This window comes from Tiliqua scincoides, chromosome 6 (assembly GCF_035046505.1).
Source record: "Tiliqua scincoides isolate rTilSci1 chromosome 6, rTilSci1.hap2, whole genome shotgun sequence".
Taxonomy (NCBI): domain Eukaryota; kingdom Metazoa; phylum Chordata; class Lepidosauria; order Squamata; family Scincidae; genus Tiliqua; species Tiliqua scincoides.
The window spans coordinates 22,362,908-22,388,855 of NC_089826.1; the positions used below are offsets into that span (position 1 = coordinate 22,362,908).

General features: G+C 41.8%; 1 protein-coding gene across 1 annotated transcript in view; it reads right to left on the minus strand.

The window, feature by feature from the left end:
• The window catches only part of TBCK (TBC1 domain containing kinase), a 127,489-nt gene that overhangs the window by 60,630 nt on the left and 40,911 nt on the right, over positions 1-25,948 (minus strand). The window contains exons 7-18 of the mRNA XM_066631766.1: positions 23,710-23,771; positions 22,561-22,622; positions 21,129-21,277; positions 18,116-18,254; positions 13,429-13,528; positions 10,988-11,037; positions 10,278-10,407; positions 8,692-8,790; positions 6,288-6,350; positions 5,403-5,529; positions 4,016-4,066; positions 3,202-3,285 (exon numbers count right to left, since the gene is read on the minus strand). Coding sequence (XP_066487863.1) covers positions 3,202-3,285; positions 4,016-4,066; positions 5,403-5,529; positions 6,288-6,350; positions 8,692-8,790; positions 10,278-10,407; positions 10,988-11,037; positions 13,429-13,528; positions 18,116-18,254; positions 21,129-21,277; positions 22,561-22,622; positions 23,710-23,771 — 1,116 coding nt within the window. The remainder of the gene's footprint in view (positions 1-3,201; positions 3,286-4,015; positions 4,067-5,402; positions 5,530-6,287; positions 6,351-8,691; positions 8,791-10,277; positions 10,408-10,987; positions 11,038-13,428; positions 13,529-18,115; positions 18,255-21,128; positions 21,278-22,560; positions 22,623-23,709; positions 23,772-25,948) is intronic.

Below are 25,948 nucleotides of genomic sequence, written 5' to 3' on the forward strand. Positions count from 1 at the left end.
ATGTAGTTTAAATAATTTATTAAAGGAAGAAGATTTTCTCTCACAGTATTTGCAGTTGGCTCAGAAACATCCATTTGAACCAAGATATCAAAAACAGCATATGTCATTACATCACTTGTTTTTGGACAAGACACTCAAGTTACGTATGTTTGTTCCCCGGACATGGCATATATATTTAGTGACTATTCCCCTGGTGACTGATATCTAGCTAGATTTATATATAACTGTCTTAACTTGCTAATAGAACCACATGCCATGTTCAGAAGAGCAGATGTATTTTGAATGTCTTGCCCGAATAATTAAATCTCTCTCTCTTTCTCTCACTCTCTCTCACACACACACACAAAAAACTGAAAAGTTATTTTAGAACCATCTCTAGACTCTGAAGGAATCTTGAACAACAACAAAAGGTGCTGGTTTGACAATTTAGTGCTCAATGTCTTACTGTCATCTGATCCAACAACAGATTCTATCGTCAGAAAAGCCCGAGGGTCTCGCAGCACAGGCTCACATGCTATAGGACTGTTGTAAGGTACCACCATTTTTTGCAGTGTAACAGGGCATTTGGTTCTGCCTGTGCATTTTCCTTTATGCAAAGAACTCCTAGAACATTTCCTGTAGTAAGGAATCTCAAAGAGCTCAAATTTTATTTTTAATTTTCACCTTTCTGGTCTCTAGGAAACCAAACTTGAAGCCTTGGAAACCAAACATCTCCCCAAATATACAAAATTGACTGCTGATTGGTGTCGTAGCAAAAACACCAAGGGAAAATAGTGCTTAAATCTGGCAACATAACATGCTGCAGACCTTTTGAAATTGCACAACCTTGCAGATTAGGTGTGCAGAGATGCCTGCTGACACAGCTGTAATGTGGCTTTTTCTAGCTCTCCACACTGACCCAGTCACCTCTGTTTTTCTCACATTTTGAAATGGACAAAAAAGAGCCACCATTCAGCAGGAAAGCAAATGTGTGGGGGGCAAAAGGTCCCAAGTTCAATCCCTGGTATCTCTAGGTATGAAATGGAATGTTCTTTAGTTATGATTCATGAATTTTTCAATTGCAAAATTTGTACTGGTGACATTGCTGGCCAAGTAGAAGGCACAGTAGGTTGCTCCATGACTCTTTTTTGATACTTCTAATTTTGCCACAGAGCTACAAGCAGCAATACTCTCCCATCTGCTATGATATCCTCTCTGGGCCTCTGGTACTGCATTACCTCTACGTCCCTGGAATGAACTTACTTGATTTAGCTTTCTCCACACAAAGCCTTAACATATTTTATGTTTCTAATAAATTCAGCTACTGCAGGTACAGTATTTAAAAATGCTAATCATAAACTAAGCCATGTCCTGATGAAAACAAATTTACAATTAGCTTCCTGAATGTTCATTTCTTTTTCTAACAAGGGATTTGTGCCTCTGGTGGCTCTACATGGATTTGCTATACCTTGTTAAGTATCATCTTTATTTGAATAGCCAGGCTCATAAAATATAATTGCTATGTGGGGATACATGGTTAATTAAATGCCTACTGAAGGCACATATCCTTTCATGAACATGTATCAGTTGGGTTCAGCCAAAGAGCACTGGTTCAGAAGATACAAATTATTCATTTAGTTAGTTAATTTGATATCCTATAGCTAAAAACCTTAGTTGATCTTGCATTTTCATTCATAGCAGTTGGTTTTAAAAGCTATACACTACGGCCGCATAAAACAAAATTCTGAAACTGGAGATGCTACACTTTTCATTTCCCATGCAAAGGCCTCTGAGGGTGCTGTGAAGCCACCAAGAGCTCCCAGACATCACAGGATTACAGTAAATTACTTAAATACTCATACTTCAACAAAAGGGCTGTTCATCCTGCCTACACAATCACAATGAGCTGCCAAACTCATGTAAAATTGTGTATGTACAACTAACTGCTCATAAGGCAGTTGTGGTACATACAGTTGCCATGTCTATGTGATCCTATCTGGGTCATGACCACATTGTTGGAGATCACCAAATGGAGCCACTAGTTTACAAATTGACCCTTGAATGGTTGCTCTGTGAAAAGCCAAGTTCTTATCACTCCTTTAGGGACATCTGGTGGTTCTGCAATTTCCTTACAAGAATGAACCTGTTTGAAGATGTTCTGGTTGGGTCTTGTGCTGCCTAGTAAACATTTAATGAAGCAGCAGTGATGCCATTATAGACTCAGTTCTAACTTCAGTAACACACAGCTGAATTACAATCCATTAAGGAGAAATCACAGAATACAATTAGCTGTACAATTGTGTCTCTTGGGGAATGTCCTGTCCCTAGGTGGTTGGCTTAAAATGTTTAAAAGTACCAGGTTGTATCCAGAGTTGCACAAACATAATGAAGTTTTCACATGGGAACTTCCTTGCCCTTCTGCCATCTGTGCTCCTTTCAGCTACAGAGGGAGGGGAGACATTGCAGAAAGGGATGGAGGCAACTTCTGGGAGCAAAGTTCACTTGAGTGAGTATCATTCCATCTGCGCAGCTCTGGATACAGCCCAACATATCCCAACTTCTACCTTCGCATTCCTGTCAGAACATGGATTACAGACAGATATCTATATAAACCAGGATTGTTAAATTCCATCTTTATTTCCACATTTTGCAATTTTTATTTAATGTAGCACAAATAAAGAGAATAGCCTTCACCCTAAATGCCATGGGGGGGGGGGGGATCCCACCTCCACATTATATAGTTTTCCATTTACAGAATTGTTCCTTTTATCTTACCAGGAGGGTGGACCATGGGGGAGAATCAGACCAGGAGAAGGGCGGGGCAAAGGCAGGATCTGCCACTTAAACCTGTGTCCCCTCCTGAACCTGTAAGGCTGACACAGGCCTCCTTGGTTCTGTGCCCACTAAACAGTGGGCACTGATCTGAAGAGACCCAATGCTGAACATGTTGAACATGGCACTTGACACAGGGTAAGGGAACAACAATTCCCTTACCCCGAGGAGACCCTAGAGACTGCCACAGTCCCACTGGATGCAGTGGCAGCCATTTCAGGGTGACTGTATTGCTAGACACCGCTAGACCATAGGAGTGGACTGCCCGAGTCCCCCATAGGGTTGAAAAATTATAAAATTTAAATATTATATAGATAATGTAAACATTATACAGATCAACACAGACATTTCTAAAGAAGATTCATCAGAAGATTTAAACATTAAACGTACCTTGAATCACATGAGAGTTGTCTTTGAGAAAGAAGTTATACAGATACTTGGGAATAAAAGCAGACATGCAGGCATAGGCCAGGGCTAAAACAGAACAGAACAGAACAATGAGAACTTTCTTCACCCATAAATTATTAAAGTTTGAACATTTCAGATGTCTTTTATGAAGCAGTGGTGCTTGATAATAAAAGTTATTAAAGTTTAAATTTTTTTTGCACAAATTATTAGCCACTGAAGACTATTAGCAAATGTATCAAAAATCCAACAAACAAAAACCCACATACAGGTGGAACCTTGGTATCCACTGATTTGACTCATCAATGATACCAAGATCTACCTTTAAATGCCTTGTAACAAGGAAAAAAGCATCAAAATCCAATTTCCTACCTTTGTGCTGTTAAATAATTCTAACTGAGCGAATGTGGTACAGCACCTATACCAGTGCATTCTGGGGCGACAATGGGGAAGCAAGAAACCCAGAAGTTGGTCTTTAAAGATATTTTTCCATTGATTTTTTTTATCCACTGGAGATGTCAGAACAGAACCCCAGTGGATTACGAGGCACAACCTGTAATATAACATTGTCCTTCAAACTCGCAAGTAAGCTACCTCTAGCAACTAAATTTGCATCAAATGAATATGAGCAGCAATATAGCCATTAGTCACATGTCCAGGTTTATATAATCTCTATGCAGCATGTACGTGCATTAATTATTACATAATTACATACATTCAGCAGTATTGTTACACAGAATGAGCAGGTTGCAGACAGTTGAAATAATCTGAACACTTACACTGGTGGGAAAAAGCTTACCTTCGTTGTTAAAATTCAGGTATAAGAATGGTGCACAAAGGGAATCAAGACCTACCAGGGAAGAAAAACACTGACTGAGTGAGCCAATGACAATAGAGTGTTTTAGAATAATTATTTATTTAGCTATAAAACATGATACATACTTAACTAAATTACAGCCCAATTCTATATAAGTCTATGCAGAAGTTAATGCCACTGAGCTCAATGGAACCACTCTCAGGCATGTGTATGTATCTGAGAGCAAATCCCACTGAATACAGTGGGCCTTATTTCTGAGTAGACATACATGGGATTGGGCTGTTAGCCTAACTAAAATGCAATATGAAGAAAACCAAAACACCAACAATTTGCAAGTTAAATGTACAGGTGGGGTCTTCATATCTGCAGATTCTGTATTTGCAAATTTGGCTCAACAAGGATCCCCTGGACCTGCAATGAGCCAGACTTGAGCCAACCTGAGTCCTCTGGAGGCGACCAGAGCTATGCTCCGGTCATCTCTGGAGGGCTTTCTCGGAGGTGACCAGATAAATGTGGATAATGAAATTGGCTGTTTCTGTTGATGCATCGGGTGAATGCTGAGCTTACTCCCACTGCCCAAGATCGTTCAGTTTGGCACAGTCACCGGGAAGTGAGTGTGTAGGATAAGCAGCTGCAAAGTTTGCGTTGGCGATGAGGAATACATAATGCAGACAGCAGCATCCTTCCAAACTTATATTTACAGGTACATAACATTCAAAAAGAAAAACAACAAGCATGGATTCCAACGCAGGGAACCAAAGTTACCCACTTTCACAAAGTGGGGAGCATAAGGACAGAGTGCTCCGTCTCCAGCCATCCAAGGACCCCCCTTTGACCAGTGGCAGCTGCTCGGTTTTTATTCCACTGCTGGCCAATGGGTGCCTGTGTGAGGGTAGGCTTGGGTTAATTAGCCCCACCCAATTCCAGCTGCGTCTGCAGTCACTCAGCAGGCAATCACTTCTCACCTGCTGAATGACTCAGCACAGACTTTGGCTGCCTCTGCTAGGGCCTGCCAGCAACTCCCCTTCAAGGAGATAGGGCACGTTCCTTGACAGTTTTAGCCCTTTTAAGCCCTCTGCCCTCTGGATGCAACTGGAGCACAATTCCTGTCACCTCTGGAGGGCTTTCTGAAGTCTACAGAGGCCGCGCACATCCACCTGCAGCCTCTGTGGGCTTCAGGATGGCCGTTTCGTCCAAAAAAAACAACAAACACCCCGATTTTGCCCTTATAATGCATTCTGAGGCCTGGGGAAGCTCTCCAGGACAGCAGCTTCTCCAAGCATGACAAAAAGAGGTTTTGAATTGCTTAAGAAATAGGAGGTTTGAGACTTAAAAAAAATTGCTAGCCATAGTAGCCATCTGAACTAACCTTGCCAATATACAAGATCAGGATGGGAAACTACCCATGCCTTCAATACCCGTCTAAATTTTGCATGACCCTCTGGTGAGGACAGAAGCTCATCATACTGATGACAGCGAGGAATATCAACTTCAATCTACAATAAAAGTCAAGCACAGAAGAAAAGATCAGGGCAAATGTGATACAAACATAAAGAAACAAAGTGGTATACAGTTGGCCCTGGGTATCTGTGGCAGATTTGTTCCAGGACCCACTGTGAATACTGATTTCCTCAGATAGTCAAATCCATGGGACAGCCCTGCTGACAAACCAGAAGTGCTAGTCAGAAGCCTCCGTGAAACCTTCTGAGGCGCAGGAAGGCCTCACACAACCTCCGTGTGCCTCAGAAGGCCTCCCCAACACTTTAGAAAGGCATTTCTCATTTGCCAGAAAACCTGTGATGGCAGGCACTGCTGCTTTGGCTTCTCCTTTCCAAAGTTTGAGAGGATCCTGGCAACAGGAGAGTACTTAATTTGTTCCGTCTGATGGACTATAATCCAAAACCCTGGCAGGAGCCTAGCTTTGGCACTGTGTCTGTAACTGATGTCCATGACCAAGGACTTTAGGATGCAGTGGATATGCCTCCTGTTAGGCAATATTAGGAACCTGCGAATGCACGCACACTCAGAAGTCTTGAAATGTCATATACATGTAGTACATGGCATTCTGGTTACTAAAAATTATACAATGTTTATATTTCTATCAAAACAGGACATATTAAGCATCTCAAAATGGCTAAGCTACTCTCACCCTTGTTTTGGAGCTGAAAGTTTATCACACACAGTGCAAGACACAATTACTCAGAGTTTGATGGGAAGAGATGTGCATGTCTCTTCCTCAAAATGATGGACATACTTGTCTATCTGTAGGAATTGGAGTGTCCTTGTCAATGGCGTCGTATTTTGCTTGAATGGCACCCTAAAATGAGCAAGAGGTTAAAGCATTAAGTAAGATTCTATTAAAAAGTACTGAACTTATCAAAGTACACCATGGCGAAAAACATGGCATTTTTGCTAGCACTTGATATAGCACACTGTAATGAATCTTGTTTGGAAGAAACAAGTTGAGGGGCAGATCTTTAAGCTTTGACTGTGTCCTTCTAACCTCATGGTGGCCACAGAAACATCAACTGCCCTGCGGGAGAGGAAGAGGAAGGAAAGAAAGCCAGCAAAGTGAAGAAGCACCCTAATCACCTCTCTCTGCTATTTCCCCTTAAATATGGACTGTTCCACCACACCTGCAGTGACAGAAACATCAGCTGCCCATGCAGAAGAGGAAGAGAAGCAGCAAGCAAAGCACATCACCCTCACCACACCTTTTTCCATTCTAATGATTTCCCATACTTTGATTTTATGTAAGCTGCTCTGGGAGCCTTGTTAGCTGAAGGACAGAGTACAAATGCTTCAAATAAACACACTAGAGTGTGAATAGCAAACTGCTAGTTATTATGGCAATGAGAGAGAAGAACTGTTGAGCAGTGAAGGACAGCTGGGAAAATGGCAGATGGAGGTTGGACCAATTGTTGAAGGAAAAGAAACAGCTGAAGAGAAGAGAGACAGAGTGACAGAGAGATGCCTTCTAGACATACAAAGAGGTTCTGGAGGCCAAGGTGAGAATCCCTGTAAACCTGCAACAGAGGTGACCAGAAAAGTTTTGAGAAAAGATCTTCATCATTAGCTCTTGAAGACTGCTAGTTAAGCCCCTGCACACATATGTAAGTAGAGACTGTTTGACAGGCGGGTAATTGTGAGCTTGTTGAATCTGAGTTCATGATGTTCAGTTATGTAATAGTGAACAATAAAACTGTGTAGATTCAGCAACTTCCCTTATTAATGATTGCTTATCAAAATTTTAAAATCTTACACATACACCCCCAAAGTATTATCCATTTTTGTAAAATTTATCAAGCATTCTCCTACTGGAGATTCATTCAAGGAGGCATTCAGAATCCACCCAGGGAGGTACCACAAATGAAATCCTATAACATGCTTGCAATGTAGCAGTGTCTAGCCTTCTAATTGATGGCAGAGGTTAGAGAATGTTTCCATTCAGTGCTGCAGTCCCTGGGCACCTGGAGGAGACCAGTGTTCACTTCTGGTAGGGAGAAGGGAAGCAAGCTCTCTGTAGCTGGGCAATGGCTGGAGCCAAGCTAGTCTTACCATTGCCATCATGTTCTTATAATGGGACACACGGGTGAAGAGAGAGAATGGGTGCTTTTCCTAGCAGTAAGTCTCACGAGGGGTAAACAGAACTGTTGGAATGCATCACTCCTGCAAGCTAGAGATATACTGCACAAAAAGAAAAACCTAGGAGCTGTTTTTGGGTACACAGCTTTATTTTTCTACATCTGAATCCAGTTCCTTGAGATGGGAGGAAGGTAACAAATGTTTCTCATCCCATCTCACTGAAAAACAGCTTCAAAGGTTTGGGGCAAATTTGGTGCTGGGGAAGGACAGCCAGCCCAGATGCTTCCTTTGCTAACCGCAGAAGTTCTTCTGGCCCTCCTATATATTGATGAGGATGAGCCTGCTTGTCCAGACTTAGCTCTGACCTACTCTATGCTCACTAGGATGGAGAACCTAGAACCTGACTAGAACTAGGATGGATGAGTGAGAGAAGCAGCCCTTTAGACCAAATACCCTGTAGGTAAGAATGCAGTGACTGAAGCAAAGAAAGTTGAGGCCAGTAAGGACAGCAGTATAAGATTAGGTTGTAGCCCTGCTGCCTTTGATGTCCACCACCATAAGTTTCACCTATGGAGTTTCACCTCATGCTGAAGTTTGAAAACATTCGCCTCAAATGTTTTATTGATTTTGATTGCAGTAAGGACAGAAACACACTGCTCATGGAAAAAGCAGAGTAACTTAGGGCACAAACCTAACCAGGTCTACTCAGAAGTAAGTCCTATTTTGTTCAATGGGGTTTATTCTTTGGAAAGAGTGGTTAGGACTGCAGCCACATTCTCCTGAGCAACATTCTCAGCTCCTTCCATGCTTGGGGGTAAGGGAATAAGAAAACATCTTCCTTTCCTATTACATTTGCAACACTCACTGCCTCACCCCAATCTCAAGTCATCCAGCCTCAATAGCATCTTCCCTTAACTTTATCCCTTACTTTGTTTTCCTTATCATTCAACAGAGGGGAAAAAATTATCCTATTTCATCAGTATGTAATTACGTACATTGTTTCTTAATACAACAAATCCGTAATCAGAAGTCTAAACATAAGCAATAATCCCTGCTTTTTGTCCTACTCTTACCTCTACCCCAAGTAAGGCTGCCCAAGTTAAACCTCTCATTAGTGGAGGAATGTCAACTCTGGCTTCTTTCCAAATTTGGTTTTTTTTGTACGGATAGGCCTGGAAACAAAATAACAATGTTTTACAGAATTAGATTATTTTATCAACAAGGCAGAGAAATTCATTGAAATTAGGGAAAGCAGATACTAGACTAGACGAACAAGGCTTGATCTAACAAGGCTGTTCTTATGGTCTTATGAAATACTTTCAATATATTCTAATATTAATATTCAGCAATACCTTGCACTGGTTAGGGACCAGAGCATGGTCTGGTTAGGAACAAGAGTAAGGATAAAAGTTTTTTAAAAAGGATAGTCAAAGAATAGCCTTGTTTAGCTTGCAAATTTATTTTGGCTAGCAAAAAACAAATAACTGTATAACACAAGCAAATGAATGTGAAACCTAAACAAACAAAAATGAAAGAAAAAAAAATATTGACAGATGTCATGGAAGGTCAGATAAAATTGGACGAAAGAGGAAAGCACATGGATGAAATTTGAAGTGTGTTTGTAATTGAAAACAGCTGAAAGAGCAAAACAACGAAAGCTTCCAATCATCAATCACCACCTACAAAGCAGTGGCAGACCTGGGGCGGGGGTCAAATGCCTTTTGCCCCTGCCGGCTCTGCCTGCCATCCCACCCCATCTGGCAGTGCATGAATAGCCTCCTGAGGCTTCTCACGCGGTCTTAAGCAATACTTCTGATTTTGTCAGGAAACCAGAAGTATTGTTTAAAACGGTGCAAGACGTCTCAGAAGGCTTATTGAGTCTTCCTGTGTGCCGCGCGAGACTTCGTTAGCCTTGGTGAGTATCCTGGGGAGGGGCGGCGGCAGTGTGATAGGTGGCTATGTTGGGGGGGGATGTTGCAAAACTGCCCTGGGGTGCAATGAAGGCGGGTTTGTTACTGCTACAAAGGTCACATGTTGACCATGTAGCTGTCCAACTTACCTCAGTAGGTAGTTGTGAAAGGGGGAGGGGAGAAGAGCCACATATACTGGTTGAGACTAATTATTCGCATGAGTTCCACTCCAAGCACTCACTTGGATGGCAAAAAACGCACTATAGCAAATCAATTTAAAAAAAAAGTTTCAATTTAAAAAACGTTTCTTTGATTGAAAAACAGCCTTGCTGACCTTTTGACTCTAAGATAAGAGTCATTAAGAAGACAAGAGAGAAGGATTGATGGATTGTCAGCCAGCTGCCTTCTCTCTCTCTCATTAAGGAAGCTATTGTTAAAGGACTGTTCAGTTTTTAAAACTGATTTTAAAGTGCATTTTCCCCTTCTCCAGCGATCAGCACATTCCTTCTCATTTGCAGGGGGCCATTTGTGTTGAGTAAAATCCATGTATAAAAAATCTGTGTATAAATAGGCTGGACCTGTACTGCTCTGAGATGGGGAGGAGGCTGGATAACAATTGAATTATATCTAGGTTTCAAGTGTCCTCATGTTGATATCATATTTTTTTCAGAATTTCTCAAGGGCAAAACAGAGAAAGTCAATTTTGCATGCTAAGGAAATCAAACTATCCCAGCTTGGTTAATTCATACCTTTAGCAGTCTGTCAAATAGTACAATTCTGTTTAGCTGATATTCTGTATCCCGCTCTCGGATAATAAGAGGAAGATTAGCAGCAGCGGATAACTCATTATTACTGTTTGAATGGGGTATATTTGATTGACTGAAACAGAACAAAGCAATGAAATGCAAATAACATTGTGTCCCAATAAACAAAACTAACTTCAAAATAAATTAGAAAACACTAATGTAATTAAAATAATCAAACTTTTACAAACCAAATTATTTAAAAAAATTCTAAACAAAGGTTTGATTCAGCTTAATCTCATAATTAAGTGTCCAAATACAAGAACTGAATAAAGCAATATACAATCATTTGATGTAACTTAAAAATAATGTAATTGCTACGACTTCTGAATGTAACATGTTCCCACTAATCTGTTCTGTAAACCTTGATACTGACATATTAATAAATTACAGTGATCTGTTTCCAATTACAGCTCGCCAGATTCAGAACCAAGAATGGATCAATATTACCAAACACATTTACTGCTTTTTCCAGTAATTCACAAGCCTGATTTATAGAAAGCAACATAACCATTCAGTAAATCTTCTTGGTTTTATCTGTGCTCTGAACTAGCATTTCATTTCCTGTAAGCCAGCTGTGGAATTTAGTGAGGAACAGGTAAAGCTGGAGGCATGCCCCACCTTTTCAAAATAAATGACTTACTCTAGATACTTACTCATCTTCAAGCAATGGGTAAAATGCTTCTCCGCCAACATCCTTTAGCCTCTGTGAGATAGTATAAAAATATACAGGATTAGATTATAATCTAAAACTAGGTATGAAAACATCTTCTCCTCCTGTCAAGTGATCCTATGAGTTTTCCTACCTACTCAGCAATCTCAATGAAACAGCTGAGTGTATATTTGGGACTTTATGGTCACAAAAATGACAATATGTAATGGAAAACTAGTCTGTCTTTGAGTATTCCTGATCGTAGACCTTAGTATACTGGCAACTATACTAAGTGATTTCAGTGACATTTTATAAATAGGGCAAAAGCATCTGAGATTATCTCGTCCTCCATTTGAAATGTTTTATCAAACTGCATTGTAGCTTAGCTTTCTACTAAATAGAGATAAGTTATTTTGTATTATTACAGACAAGTTGAAGCTATAGCTTGATTTTATGTAATTGTACATAAAATGCAATGTTTACAGTGAAAATCAACATTTTTAAAAAAGATGACTGATATGAAGTCATGACTATGACTGATATAAAGTTGGTCCTTTAACTGCACAATCCTATACATCAGGGTTTCTCAAACTCTGGATTGGGACCCACTAGGTGGGTCACGAGCCAATTTCAGGTAGGTCCCCATGCATTTCAATATTTCATTTTTAATATACTAGACTTGATATTACCGTGGTATGTGACTGCATTTGGCGAAATGTTACAGACCTGTACTTTTAACAAGTACAGGTTACATATATTCTTTTAACAATGATAGTCAATGGGACTTACTCCTGGGTAAGTATGGGTAGGATTGCAGCCTAGGCTTGTTAAACATTTTCCTGCTTGATGATGTCACTTCTGGTCATGACATCACTTCCGGTGGGTCCTGACAGATTCTCATCCTAAAAAGTGGGCCCTCAAGCTAAATGTGTGAGAACCACTGCTATACATGGATGGCATCATAATACCACTGTAATTAATGGGGTTTACTGCCAGGTAAGGGTGCACAGGATTGCAACTCAAGTAATAATAGTGCTCTACTGGCTATAGCACCAAAGATTCAGTATTAAATTAACTGTAGTCTCCCATACAACATGATTAGAGTTCATACCACCTTTTCGACAACACTTTTAACATAAGTCAGGTTGGCCCTACTCTAAAGGTGCACGACTAACTTTGGTGGAGATTTATAAGACAGTTTAAAACCCTTTACTTAATGCAGACCTGATCCTCTTTTGACTATAATCATAGTCTGGTTGCAGAACCAATTCTCAGAGGACACTGGATGCCCAAAATTTTTTTTCAAATACTACTACAAATTTGGCTAGGGCTGCAATCCTATACACACTCTCTTGGGAGTAAGCTCTAATGCACACAGTGGGACTTTTGTCTGAGTAGACATATACATAACACTGTAGGAAATTAGTGAGACTTAGGTTGGATTTCCTCAAAAGAAAAAGGTACCTGTAATGAACATAGTTTTGGGAACTCAAAATTTCAGAATATAACAAGAAACTTATGAGTTCAGTTTCCTATGTACCATTGAAAATGGAGAAAAAATATATTTAAAGAGTTTTCAAATGCTAATTAAGTGTTCTGATTTTTTTTTGTTATTTCTGCAACCCCATTTTCTGCCCCAACAAGGACGGCAGTCAGGGGAGCATGGCTAAGAATCGCCCTGCAGCCAGGCTCTTATGCTGTTCCCGAAACCAGGGGGACGTATGAGCCCTATAGTTGTCCAGCTGCTTAAGGGGGACGAGATTTTCTGCAACCCCATTTTCTGCCCCAACAAGGACGGCAGTCAGGGGAGCTCAGGCAGGACGGCTTAAGTCCTTTCCCTCACAACTTGTTTAAAAGTAAAGAAGGGGCCAAAGCTCCAGAAAAAAACAGTTTTGAAGGTCAGGTAAGCTGACCAAGAAAAAACCCAACCTACCGTGCCTAGAGGCAAGGTCAGTCTGGGGAATCAAGGGAGCCCCTCCCCTCAGGAAGACTTTGTAACCTGACCTGCCTGCCTGAGAGGGAGGAGCTTCCCAGATGTCAAGGACTGACCCTGCCATGGAGATTTCACTGGAGAATGGAGAAAAAATATATTTAAAGAGCTTTCAAATGCTAATTAAGGGTTCTGATTTTTCTTTGTTATTTCTAATGCAACTCATTTTTGCTCTTTGGCTCAATACTTCACCATTTCATTCCACAGGATGCACCTTAGATTACTGATCCAAGCAAATGTATGATGCCTTCCCTAATATCCAACCCAATGCTACCCTACTATACATGCCTATTAGATCTCATCCTATTCTGTAAGAAAGTCAAAATAGGAGAGGGTAAAGTGGGGTGAGGTACTGGGTGTCATGCACCTTCACTTGGAAAGGGCAAACTGCCAGAAAGATTTAACGTTCTGTATCGAAAAAGAAGTTTAAAAATAAGAACCACATTTTTTCTTACATTTCTGAGCTGGCACAATGAAAGCGTCACTGTTGTGTCATCCAGAAGGAAGCTTCTATCCCGCCCTTGTCCAAAGCTCTCTCCATCCTCACACAAAAAACTGGAGAAAGAGAAATCACAGATACCACTGATTTCCAAACACAGGTTTTTCTAAGTAGTGAAACAATATTAGGAACTAAATACAAAATCTAGTTACTGTTTCTAACTAGTGTATGTGAACAGCTGCCATTTTCTGGGAAAGTATAATTTTTCCCTTGTCCTTACTTCATTTTGTACAGAGATGCTTCTGTTTTATTTTCACTGCCATTTTCGATAGATTGTGTTTTTGCTGTTCTACAAATTTAGGGATCTCATCTATTCTGATCTTCATAAAGTTGCTCAGTAGACAATACAGCTCAGCTATGATTAAAGTTCATCTGAAATGACCTGGAACTGCAAAGCAACAATTAAAACAAAGAGCAAAACAACAAAGCTAGAAACATGTCTAGTTTTGAAGGCTAAAAACTATGAGAGGCACTGAAGGGGCAGCAAGGTGGCTCAGATGAGCAAGGTTTTATTTTTTCAAACAAGCTATCTTAAAAATATAGACCTGAATCAGATGTAACACAAAACCATGGTAATATTATGGGCCTGAACTACAGTGAACTTAAGGTTCACCTCTCCCTTTCTTCCTCCTTTCACACATTAAGGGAAGAATTTAGGATAGATGTTCCCAAATTTGCCGGTGCTGCAATGCCCTCAGAACCAGGAAGTGAATGACAACGGTACAAAATGTGTCTTGTGGTGAAGTCACTGCCATTCACTTCCTGGTTTCAAGGCCTAAAGTGAGCCTCTAAACAGCAGTAAGAGAGTCAGCATGGGTGGGAGGGCTTTTCAGTGTGTGGTTTTCATGTGCTGCAGCTCTGCCCCCCACACTGAGCCTCCTGTGGCTATCTGGATGCTAGCACCCCAGTCGCATTGCCAGGTAGTGGGCAGCCTGCAACTTCTCAGCAAGTGCCTCACACTCCCCCAGGGCAGTGGTTTTCAAACTGGGGCATCGCGATGCCCCAGCCTGAAGGCCCTGGACTCTGCCCCCTTAAGGGGCGGGGGTAGGGAGAAGGCAGTGATGCGATCATCATCATCATCATCATCATCATCATCAACTTTATTTTTACCCCGCCTTTCTCCCCGGGAAGGACTCAAGGCGGCTTACAACAAAGGTTAAAACAAATTAAAAAACATAATTTAAAAACAGATAAAAGCATATTAACAACACATCATTAAAAACAGTAGTCAGATAAAAAAGTAGCATCGTAAAAGAGCATAGAGCAGCAAATTATAAAAGGATCAGGCCTGTAACCAGGTGTTACAAAGGTATTAAAAGATGTTAAAAAGGCCAGGAACTCAGAAGGCTTGTCTAAACAAAAGTCTTCAGGCGTCACCGGAAAGTTTTAAGAGAGGAAGCAGTTCTTAAGTCAAGGGGGAGGGAATTCCATAGCGTTGGTGCCACTATTGAGAAGGCCCTATTTCTTGCCGCCACCCCACATACCTCCCTAGGTGGCGGCACTTGTAAAAAGGCCTTCTCTGATTACCTAAGAGGACAAGCCGGATTGTATGGGAGTAGGCGATCTCTAAGATACCCTGGTCCAGAGCAGTATAGGGCTTTAAAGGTCAAAACCAGCACCTTAAATTGGGCCTGGAAATGAATGGGCAGCCAGTGCAGCCGCTGGAGAAGCGGACTGACAGCGTCAAATCACCTACCTCCAGTAACTACATGGGCCACCGCATTCTGCACTAGTTGCAGTTTCCGAACCATCTTCAAGGGCAGCCCCACACAGAGCGCGTTACAGTAATCTAACCTCGATGTCACCGTGGCATGGATTACAGTGGCCAGGTCTGCACGAACCAAGTACGGCTGCAGCTGGCACACCATCCAAAGCTGAGTGAAGGCCCCCCTAGCCACAGCTGCCACCTGGGCATCCAGGAACAATTGCGAGTGCAGGTGGGCCCCCAAGCTGCGGACCTGCTCCTTCAAGGGGAGCGCAACCCCATTCAGTGCAAGCCGATACTCCAGCACCTGCATGGAGGATTTCTGAACCAGGAGAGCCTCTGTCTTATCCGGATTTAATTTCAGCTTGTTAGCCCCCATCCAGATACTCACTGCCTCCAGACTTCAACCGCCAGCCTGGAGTCTGGAGGAAAGGAGAGAGAGCTGGGTGTCATCAGCATATTGATGGCATCCCACTCCAAATCCCCAGATGACCTCTCCCAGTGGTTTCATGTAGATGTTAAATAGCATGTGGGACAGAATTGAACCCTGTGGCACTCTGCACCTCAAGGGCCAGGGGGTCGAACAGGCATTCCCCAGCACCACCAACTGGGACCGATCCTCCAAGTAGGAGTGGAACCACCGCAGAACAGTACCTCCAACTCCCAACTCGGCCAATCGGCTCAGAAGGATACCATGGTCAATGGTATCGAAAGCCGCTGAGAGGTCCAGCAGGACCAACAGGGACGCACTCTCCCTGCCCAGTCCCCGTGTAGGTCATCCACCAAGGCGACCGAGGCGGTTTCTGTCCCAAAGCCCAGTCTGAAAAGGATCCAGATAATCCACTTCATCCAAGACCCTCTGGAGTTGAGACGCTCTCAACTGCCCGCTCAATTACCTTGCCCAGAAACGGGATGTTGGAGATTGGCCGGTAGTTGTCTAATACAGTGGAATTCAAGGAGGGCGTCTTTAGGAGGGGCTGAACCACTGCCCGTTTCAAAGCACGTGGTAACGTCCCTGTCATGACTAAGTCCATGTTAGGCCTAAGAAGCCTGAACCAAACTAAGGAAGATAATTGAGAAGTTGCTAGCAGTTCCCAGCTGCAGGAAATGTGTGTAAATAAACAAAGAGGAAGGAATGTGTTGCCTCACCTTTGATGGCCAGGAAGGACAGATAACAAGAATTACGACCAATTGGAGGGCTTGGCACCTTAGCAGACAGAGAGTTGCCTTACCAAGGGTGATTGAGTGCAGCTGTGGATCTTCAGTTGGGAGCGGTAAGAACTATGAGGGGTTAGCAACCAGGCCAACTTCGAGAAGGTTCTGTTCATCAAGGGTTCTGATTGGACAGTCTAATAATTATGAAGTCACCTCAGTACTAATAGCATAAGGGGTATAATAATGAGAGCCCAGGGGGTGTGCGTGGTTCCCTCTTGGACAGCGAGTGAGGTGCGACGATCTGCACATGTGTAAGCTCCTTTGTCCATCATGGGCACCTAGCCCCATAGGTAGCCCTGGAGCTAAGTGATCTAGGAAGAGTAACTAACCAGGTGAGAGATAGGTCTTAATAGAGGTAGCCAGCTAGCTTTATTGCTGATATGTTTCCTAGATGTTTATGCCTCTAGCATTTGCTGCCTTATTGTAGAGTGTGTAACCTTATGTACTTAATAAACTAAAATATCTTTTACTAAGTTGTTTCATTGTCTGTTGGGGACAAAGGTTCAGAATCCTGCCTAGCTGTTCAGCAAGTTACCAAGTGCTCGTTGAGGTCTAGTAACTTGAGGACTGAGGCTTTAATTGGAGAAAGAGCTCAGTGCGTGCAAGGGATAGCCTTAGGCTTAGAGGGTCTCAGTGTTCCTGGACTGAGGCACTGGCATGTACAGAGTGGTGGCAGTACTACCGGGCAAGGGGCCTTGAGGGTTTTAAGGTTTAAAAACCAAGAACCCTAAGTCTCCAACCCCCCTTTATATATGACAGTCCCCTCCATCACAGAAGAGTTGCCCACCCTCCCTGTCCACTCAGCCAGTCCACCCTGGACAGCTCTTATCAGCCAAGCTGGGCAAGGGTCAAGCAGGCAGGCAGATGGCATCACACTCCAAAGGAGTCTGTCCACAGGATCACGTCACTAGCGGGGCTGAAGGGACTGGGACGCACTCACCAGTCCCTGCAGCAGCTGTCCTGATGTGCAGGGAGCCCTATGTAAGCATCTACAGGGCTCCCCAGGCTTCTAAAAGTGGAAGTGGAGCGACTGCACTTCATCTCCACAAAACTGGAAGTGAAGCACGATCAATCTACTTCCACTTTTGACGAGCTGGGGAGCCCTGCAGACGCTTGCACAGGGCTCCCTGCACCCCAGGACGGCTGCTGCAGGGACTGGTGAGTGTATCCCAGTCCCTGCAGCCCTGTTAGGGACGTGATCCTGGGGATCGCGTTGGTGCCTCCGCCCCGCCCCCACCAAGACTTACTGCAGTTCAAACTCTCCCTGAAAGTTTGAAAACTGCTGCCCCAGGGCGTCGTGATGCACAGATTGGGAACCACTGGTTTAAGGAAGAGTCAAGTGCCCCATATCACTCCCCCCCCACAGATGATCTTCCCGGCTCTTTACAACTACAAGAGTGAACTGCATCACCCTCATTCGTTTATTTACTTGCAGAAGATCACAATGAGAAGCTATTGCAGAGATTGCTAAAAGTGTACCTCTTGGAATATACATAGTATATGATGGGTATCATATACATACTTACAAATTGAGATTGCAGATTTTAAAATGAGAACAATTATATAGCACACTGTTGAACTTGAAGACTCACAGAGTATTTGACCATGCAAACATTTTGGTATGCTATGGATTTCTAAATTTCTTTTAAACCCAGTTTCACTTTATCATTTGAACTATTTTTTCCTCACAATTGCAATCATAAAGCAGTTTTTTGTTTCTTACATAGGTAGAGTGCAGATGGGTGGTTTTGAATGAATGATTTCCTTGTTGACAAGCTCTTTCTCCAAGTCACCTCCAGCTAAACACCAGAGATAATAAACTTCTTCAATTGACCTTTCGGCTAGGTAATCAGAATTCTCACCTATTAACAGAATTCAACAAAGACAATATTATATCTTTCCAACAACTTTTGAGATTTTCCCAGCATTCTCACCTATCTAGGTAATCAGAATTCTCTAGGTAATGAACAGAATTCAACAAAGACAGTATTATATTTTTCCAACAACTTTTGAGATTTTCCCAGCATTCACTTTTTTCTTTTTTGTTAGAAGCAGAATGCTGGGTTTGAGGAGAAATTTCTCCTATCATGTTATTAGCGATAAGTGATATTCCCTTTGGAAGTACTAGCAGCAAAATCCCTTGGTGGACAAAGGCAGCTGGACAAACTATGGGAGCAGGAAAACAGTGACAGAATATCTCCATCTAGATTTGATACCAGAAAACACCAAATGCAGGAAATACATTGAGAAAGCATTTATTAAATGCTCATTACGTAAAGCAAACATCTACAGTTTAATGAGATGCAGTGACAGTAAATACAGGAGCGACCTCGGTGTCCGCAGATCCAGCATCTGTGAATTTAATTCATCTTGGATGCCAGGGTTGTAATTTAAATGCCTTTAAAATAAAAACAAGTGCACCAAAATTTCATTTCTTATCTTTAAGTGGTCAAACCATACTGTTACTAAGCCTCTCATTCTGGGGTGACCACTGGGAAGAGCTAAGAACGTCTGAAAGTCCTGGGTATGTCTTTTGAGCTTTTAGACCTGAGAGGCTTTGAAACAGTGTGGTTTGATAGCATGAAGGTAAGAAATGTAATTTTGGTGTGTTTTTTTCATTTCATAAGCATTTAATTGGTGACCCCAGCGTCTGCAGAGGATTCCGGAAAGGAACCCCAGTGGATACCGAGGTCAGACTGTAACAGAATGCATGATGTGCACCAAGTTTCTCCACACTCTTATGCTTATTTCACTTTTAACAAGAATTTCTATATCAAATTTGTGTGTGTGTGTGTGTGTGTTGGCGGGGGGGGGGGAAACCTCTGTGAAAATATATTATCCTAAATTACCAGGAAGGGAACTTGTAGATCATGAAGTTTAAACTTAGGGGAAAACAAAATACTGACCATATAAATCTCATTTGCCTTATACTGTGTCATGCCAGTGGCTCATCTAGCCTAAGCTGATTGATAGCAACTCCAAATCCTTTCCAACTCTTCTACCAGAAATATTCTTAACAGGAGGTGCTGAGAATTGAACCTCTGGGTCTGCAAGTCACTCTCTGGCTCTGGCCCCTCTTTGAACAGAGGACCCTCCCCTTCTCTACAAAGGGAGTTTTCACCTTTATATTATCATTTGCCAGTTAAAGTAGGCGTAATTCCCAACTATCTTTATATTTTGGAATGCCCAAAAATTAGAAGGGCCTTTTCTATGGCCTGTTGTAATTCTATCCCATCTTCTGTTCTTTGGGGTAGATTTAATGGCATCACTTTTCAGGAAAGAATTTGTCCCTGTCCTCAGCGGGTTGTAGAAACGTTAGACCACCTTCTGCTTCATTGTCCGCTTCACAATGAGGCCAGAATGAAATGTCTGGCCCTCCAATTTCACCTTAACTCCCTCGCTGAGGATTTTGCTATACTGCAATTTTTATTAACCTCCTGATTTTGACATTGTTTCTCAGATAGCTAAATTTATTATTATTAACAGTATTTATATACCGCTTTTCAACAAAAAGTTCACAAAGCGGTTTACAGAGAAAAATCAAATAACTAATGGCTCCCTGTCCCAATAGGGCTCACAATCTAAAAAGATGCAAAAGAACACCAGCAGGCAGCCACTAGAAAAGACACTGCTGGGGTGAGGTGGGCCAGTTACTCTCCCCCTGCTAAAAATAGAGGAGCACCCACTTGAAAAAGTGCCTCTTACAAATTGTGGCGACTAATCTGAAGTGTGCCCCTACTCGTTGAAGTGCTTGGTTTATAGGTGTCATTTGTAGTCTGCCATGTTATACCTGTGCAAATCTGTATGTTCTTTGTTTGTATTTTCAATAATGCCTAATAAAGGTGTCTGAATCTGAATCTACAAAGGGAATTTAGCTTTTGCAGACACCACTCCCCTTTTTATGATGGTTACAAAGTCTCAGCAAAAATGTACACTACTACTTGTCATGCAATCACAAGTCTCATGTCTGACTATTCTAACAGCTGCTACTTGTAAAATTCACTGAACTTTCCAATGGAATAATCACTTCCAAATAATCAGCTGTGCTCTTTTTCAGTTAATTACACAGGAAAGAGTTCAGCCTTTGTATTCAGAATTGCAACACAGGTTCTCCATCAGCAGATCAGTGGATGAAGTTGAACAGAAGAGACTGGCATAAAGAAGACTGAAAGCAACTCTTAACAGAACCACAGTCGGAAAGATAATTTAGTATAGAAATTATGATACATCTCCCAATGTTAAGATCAGTTAGGCAATGTAATCTATGGATTTCCTTCCTTGTTCTTAAAAAAAAGCTTATCAAATCTCTTATTAGGGAATCCCACAATTGCAGACCGTAGGATGGTTGAGGTCAACCGGAAGGCCTAGGTAGCATTGGGCAAGTTGCTAATCTCTTGACCTAACTCCCATTTTAGCTCCATATACAGGAATAAATTCTGATTCCTTTGCAGATTACCCTGCCCATTAACCTTATAAACGCATATATTCAGGATACTCCTGAACAACTACAAAATTGTCTCAAATTCAACATTTCTGAATTTGTAAATGGAAAGAAATTTGTGAATTGTGAATTTGTGTAGTCAAAAATAATTTTGACTACAACCCCAAATAACCTGGAAGTTCCACTGAACTCAATGGGATTTTACTTCTGAGTAGATTAGCTACTCAAACATAAAGTTGTGCTGTTTGTGTTACAACTTTGTTTATAAATTTCCATTCTGTTATCTTCCACTTACCTTGGAACAGCTGATTAATGTCTTCAGGAAGAGTCAAGTTAGCACATCTTAGAGCAGATGAAAAAAGGCTGGCAGGTTTGTGGAAGGCTGGGTATAAGGATGCTATTTCACTGAACACAGGGTCATTGAGTAATTTGCCTGGAGTAGGCCTGGAGTAACAGAAAAGAGAAGGAGGTGGAAAACATATTAAATATATCTTCAAAAAAGGAACCGCTAATCAAAACTATGTACTTGAAAATTAAAAATCTAAACATGTCATGAGGTACAAGTTGGACATGTTAGACTACTATCTTTATTGTACAGTCTTCTCTACAAATTCACCCCGCTATTTTCTTGACATTGCTCCATTACATATTTTACTTACCAAACACAATAAAAAGCATATTAACAATGCTTTAAGTTTTGCAACCTAAAAAAATAGCAATTTGTATGTTACAGTTGGGTGTTCTTTGCACAATTAACAGCTCAAATTGGCAGAGTAGGAGGAAGGAAGGAACTCAAAACCCACAGGAACAACTTCCGTGAACCTGGCATTCCTGTGCCCACAAGAACTGCTCCCATGATGTTGTGCAAATGTTAACATTGCTATAGATCACTAAGGTGAGCTGTTCTATCTAGCTAATAATGACCAATGAATTAGATCCTATAACAACTTAATATACACTATTTAAATCGTAATAGTAAATTACATTTCTGCATTTGCGCTGCCTCATTTCTCAATTCTGATAGTATATTACATAAACAGAAAAGTTTTCACCTACATATTTCTAACTGCCTGAGGAGTTGTGCACTCTGCTAAACTCACAGTTCTCAACAGAAAACAGACCCAACCTAGGCTTCATATGTGTAGCTCCAGGTTGATAATTTGATATAGCACTAATCATTTGCCCAACCAGAGAGAAAAAACATGATGAAATCTGGTCCTTGGTTTCCTTATCACCTCCTGAAAAGATGACTGGTGATGTCATTGATAGTCTGTGGACCACTTCACACACTACATTGTTAGATGCACATCTGAAGTTCAATTGCAATGAACATGTGCCTGCAGACAGTCATACAAATACACGTGCCAGGGATCTGTGATTGGCTGTAACTCTCAACTGAGTGCAAACTTGGCAGCAAGTCTGAATTTGCTTCAGTGTAATATGTGAGATGGTCCAACTGCTGGATATGGTTGCTTATTGTTCAGATTCAGAATACTATGCCCAGCAATCTGTGTATGGCAATACCTGGCAATTAGTAATTGCTGTGTACAAACACAGATGGACTGGACTCTATGTTATAAGACAAGAGCACTGCAAAATTATCTAAGATCAAAAAAAGATTGCCATATATGATGACATAGTAAGTAGCAACATATGGATGCAGCTAACAGTTTCATTTCCCTTGCATTACAGTACAAATATCAAATGAATTTAACCTGGGAACTCACCGCTTAGAAGGCTGGAATGTAAGGCATTTCTTCAGCAGAGTTAGAGTATTTTCTGGAACTTCCTGATGAATTAAAGCACAGATGAAATAGGCAGAGTACATGGACTTCAGTAAAGCATTTCAACAAATGTGCAATTTTAACTGAAAGGAACAGTACTTGCATATGAACGGTAAGACCAGAAGGCTGTAAAAGTTACATGTTCTGGATTACACAGGAACCTTATTAAAATGTGTAACACATCAATAGCTTTTCTCTCACATACTTATTGTGACAGAGCAGAAATTATTTGATATATCAGAAAATGATGAATACCTTTCACAGAAAACTAAGTCGCTTCATAGGCTATCAAGTGGAAATCTCAGAACCATCATTGTAAAAAATCAATAAAAACTTTGCAAACCTGCAACTTTGCTGAACCACAATGTAACAAAGTTGAGAAAACTCTGAACAGGTCAGTTTTTCAGTTTAGTTCACATATACAGTGGGTTCACTTTATCTGTGGGTTTGGGACCCCCAGATTTGACTCAGTGTGGATCCCAACCCACATCAGAAGGGCCTCACTATACCTCCCGGATGTAACCAAGAAGAGTTCTCCATTCAAGTCTGGAAGGAGGCACAGGAGGCTGCACGTGACTTCCCTATGCTTCAGATTGCAGCCTGGAGGGCTCCAAAAGGTATTTTTGGTTTTTGGTGAAATCTGGAAGTGCCTTTTGAAGGTCTCTAGAAAGACTTCTGAAACCCAAGAAGGCCGTGTGTGGCCTCCCCGGTCCACAGAAAACCTCCTGGATGCGACTGGAAGGTGCTTCCAGTCATGTTCAAGGGGTCCTTAAGGCCCTACCCATGGACTCCATTATCCACAGGTTTTGGTATCAGCAGGGGGTCCAGGACAGATTTCAAAGGATACTGGGGGTGGACTGTACTAGTTAAATAATGCATAGAATGTGGATGATTTCTATTTGATAGTTGGATAGCCCAAATTAAAATGAAAGATACAAACATCTCACCTAATTCCTAAAAATCTATCATAGTGCAGGAGAATTAAAAATTATGATGAAGTTAGTACAAATTTCAAAAAGTCCAAAATTTTTAAAATATCTGTTGATAAATATCTAGGATAGGCAATTAAAAGAAAGAGATTTTCATTCAAACCTTAATAATGTCCAGACAGCCATGTTCCTCAGCTAATACTGTTATGATATCATCCACGCATCCTACAAGTCACAGTAAGAGAATGAACAAATATTACCAACATGACAATGAAATGAAAATCAAATTAATCAGTACAAGTTTAAAATGTGAAATTCCTCTTAGATCATCTCTATGCCGAATGTAAACTTGAGCAAAGATAGCTTACTTCTGTGCTTTTTTGCCTTTGATTGTAAATTGCTTTGAGCACTCTAAGTCAGTGTTTCTCAACGTTTGTCCTCCATCCTACCACTTCATATGGTCCACCTATTCGAAGTACCACCAGAAGTAACTGGTGATGACATATTGCCAGTTACGTCTGGGTTGGGAGATCAGATGCGATGCAACAAACACCAGTAAGAGGTTCAGGGTGGATGGAAGGGCTTTTCTGAGCGCAAAAAAGCAGGCTTTGAAGCTCTGACCACCAAGCCTCCTACTGATGTTTGTTGCGTTACATTGCTGGTCTCGTTTCTAGATGGCAGGTGTCCAGGGGTATGACTAGACACCACCTCAAGTATAAGAACATAAGAACAGCCCCACTGGATCAGGCCATAGGCCCATCTAGTCCAGCTTCCTGTATCTCACAGCGGCCCACCAAATGCCCCAGGGAGCACACCAGATAACAAGAGACCTCATCCTGGTGCCCTCCCCTACATCTGGCATTCTGACTTAACCCATTCCTAAAATCAGGAGGTTGCGCATACACACCATGGCTTGTACCCCATAATGGATTTTTCCTCCAGAAACTTGTCCAATCCCCTTTTAAAGGCGTCTAGGCTAGACGCCAGCACCACATCCTGTGGCAAGGAGTTCCACAGACCGACCACACGCTGAGTAAAGAAATATTTTCTTTTGTCTGTCCTAACCCGCCCAACACTCAATTTTAGTGGATGTCCCCTGGTTCTGGTATTATGTGAGAGTGTAAAGAGCATCTCCCTATCCACTCTGTCGATTCCCTGCATAATTTTGTATGTCTCAATCATGTCCCCCCTCAAGCGTCTCTTTTCTAGGCTGAAGAGGCCCAAACGCCGTAGCCTTTCCTCATAAGGAAGGTGCCCCAGCCCTGTAATCATCTTAGTCGCTCTCTTTTGCACCTTTTCGATTTCCACTATGTCTTTTTTGAGATGCGGCAACCAGAACTGGACACAATACTCCAGGTGTGGCCTTACCATAGATTTGTACAACGGCATTATAATACTAGCCATGGTACTATATAGTGGTACTATAAGTACCACTGGTGGTACCCATACCACTAGCTGAAAAACACTGCTGTAAGTGAAACAGCAACTAACTCTCACTCACTCATTACAGAAGGTCTCACATACTTAAAAAAATGGATTTGCTCTTCTATCAAACATTTCAAAGCTGTAAACAAAGTAAAAATAAAGCAGTATGTCAAATGTGAAGATCAACTAATAAGGGCACTACAGACAAGATCATAACAGTTTTATTACTTAAGGAGTGAACCAGATGTAGTCCTTCTAGACATGGCTCCACAAATAAGAAATGCACAGGTGTAGCATCACCAAGAGACATGAGCAGATATTTACCAGGTCAGCAACAAAAAGCAGAAAATGGTTGGGGGGGATGGTAAGAAAGAGGGAGAGGAGCGTGATGCTCCTTTTTGAGCACTATAAGTGTCCATGGCCCTCCCCATCAGGCATGGTAAGGCAAGCAGTTCTTTACTACTTTTTCTTGACTTACTGGGCCATTGGTCACAACACCCCGTTAGGGCTACAATCCTATATGTTCTATAGAGTGGTGGGTTTGAGAATTCCACATTCCCCTAGCTCACTTCTGCAACTCCCTGGGCCATGGCTCAGTTTGGTAACCACAAGTATAAGGAGTACCTGAAGCAGTGTAATGAACAGGAGACCATATCCAATAGGTCTGATCTTTGGCAGTCACACACTTACAAGTCTCCTGTTACAAGCTCCAACTAAGAGATTCTGGAAGGGAGACAGAGAGCTGCCTCTGCCTATCTGTCACTTTCTAGGAGGGCAAGGATGGTGCCTCCTTGCTATCAGAGGCCACCCTGCATGTTTGTATATATGAGAGCCCCTGCCTCTCTCAATGCCTTGTCACTGCAACCATCCCAGCAAAACTGAGCCATATCTTGTGTTTACTCACAAGTAGGAAAATGTGATTTAGTTCTTTGCAAAGGACAGGCTGAAAGGAATCTAACGCCACCAAAATGGTCCCG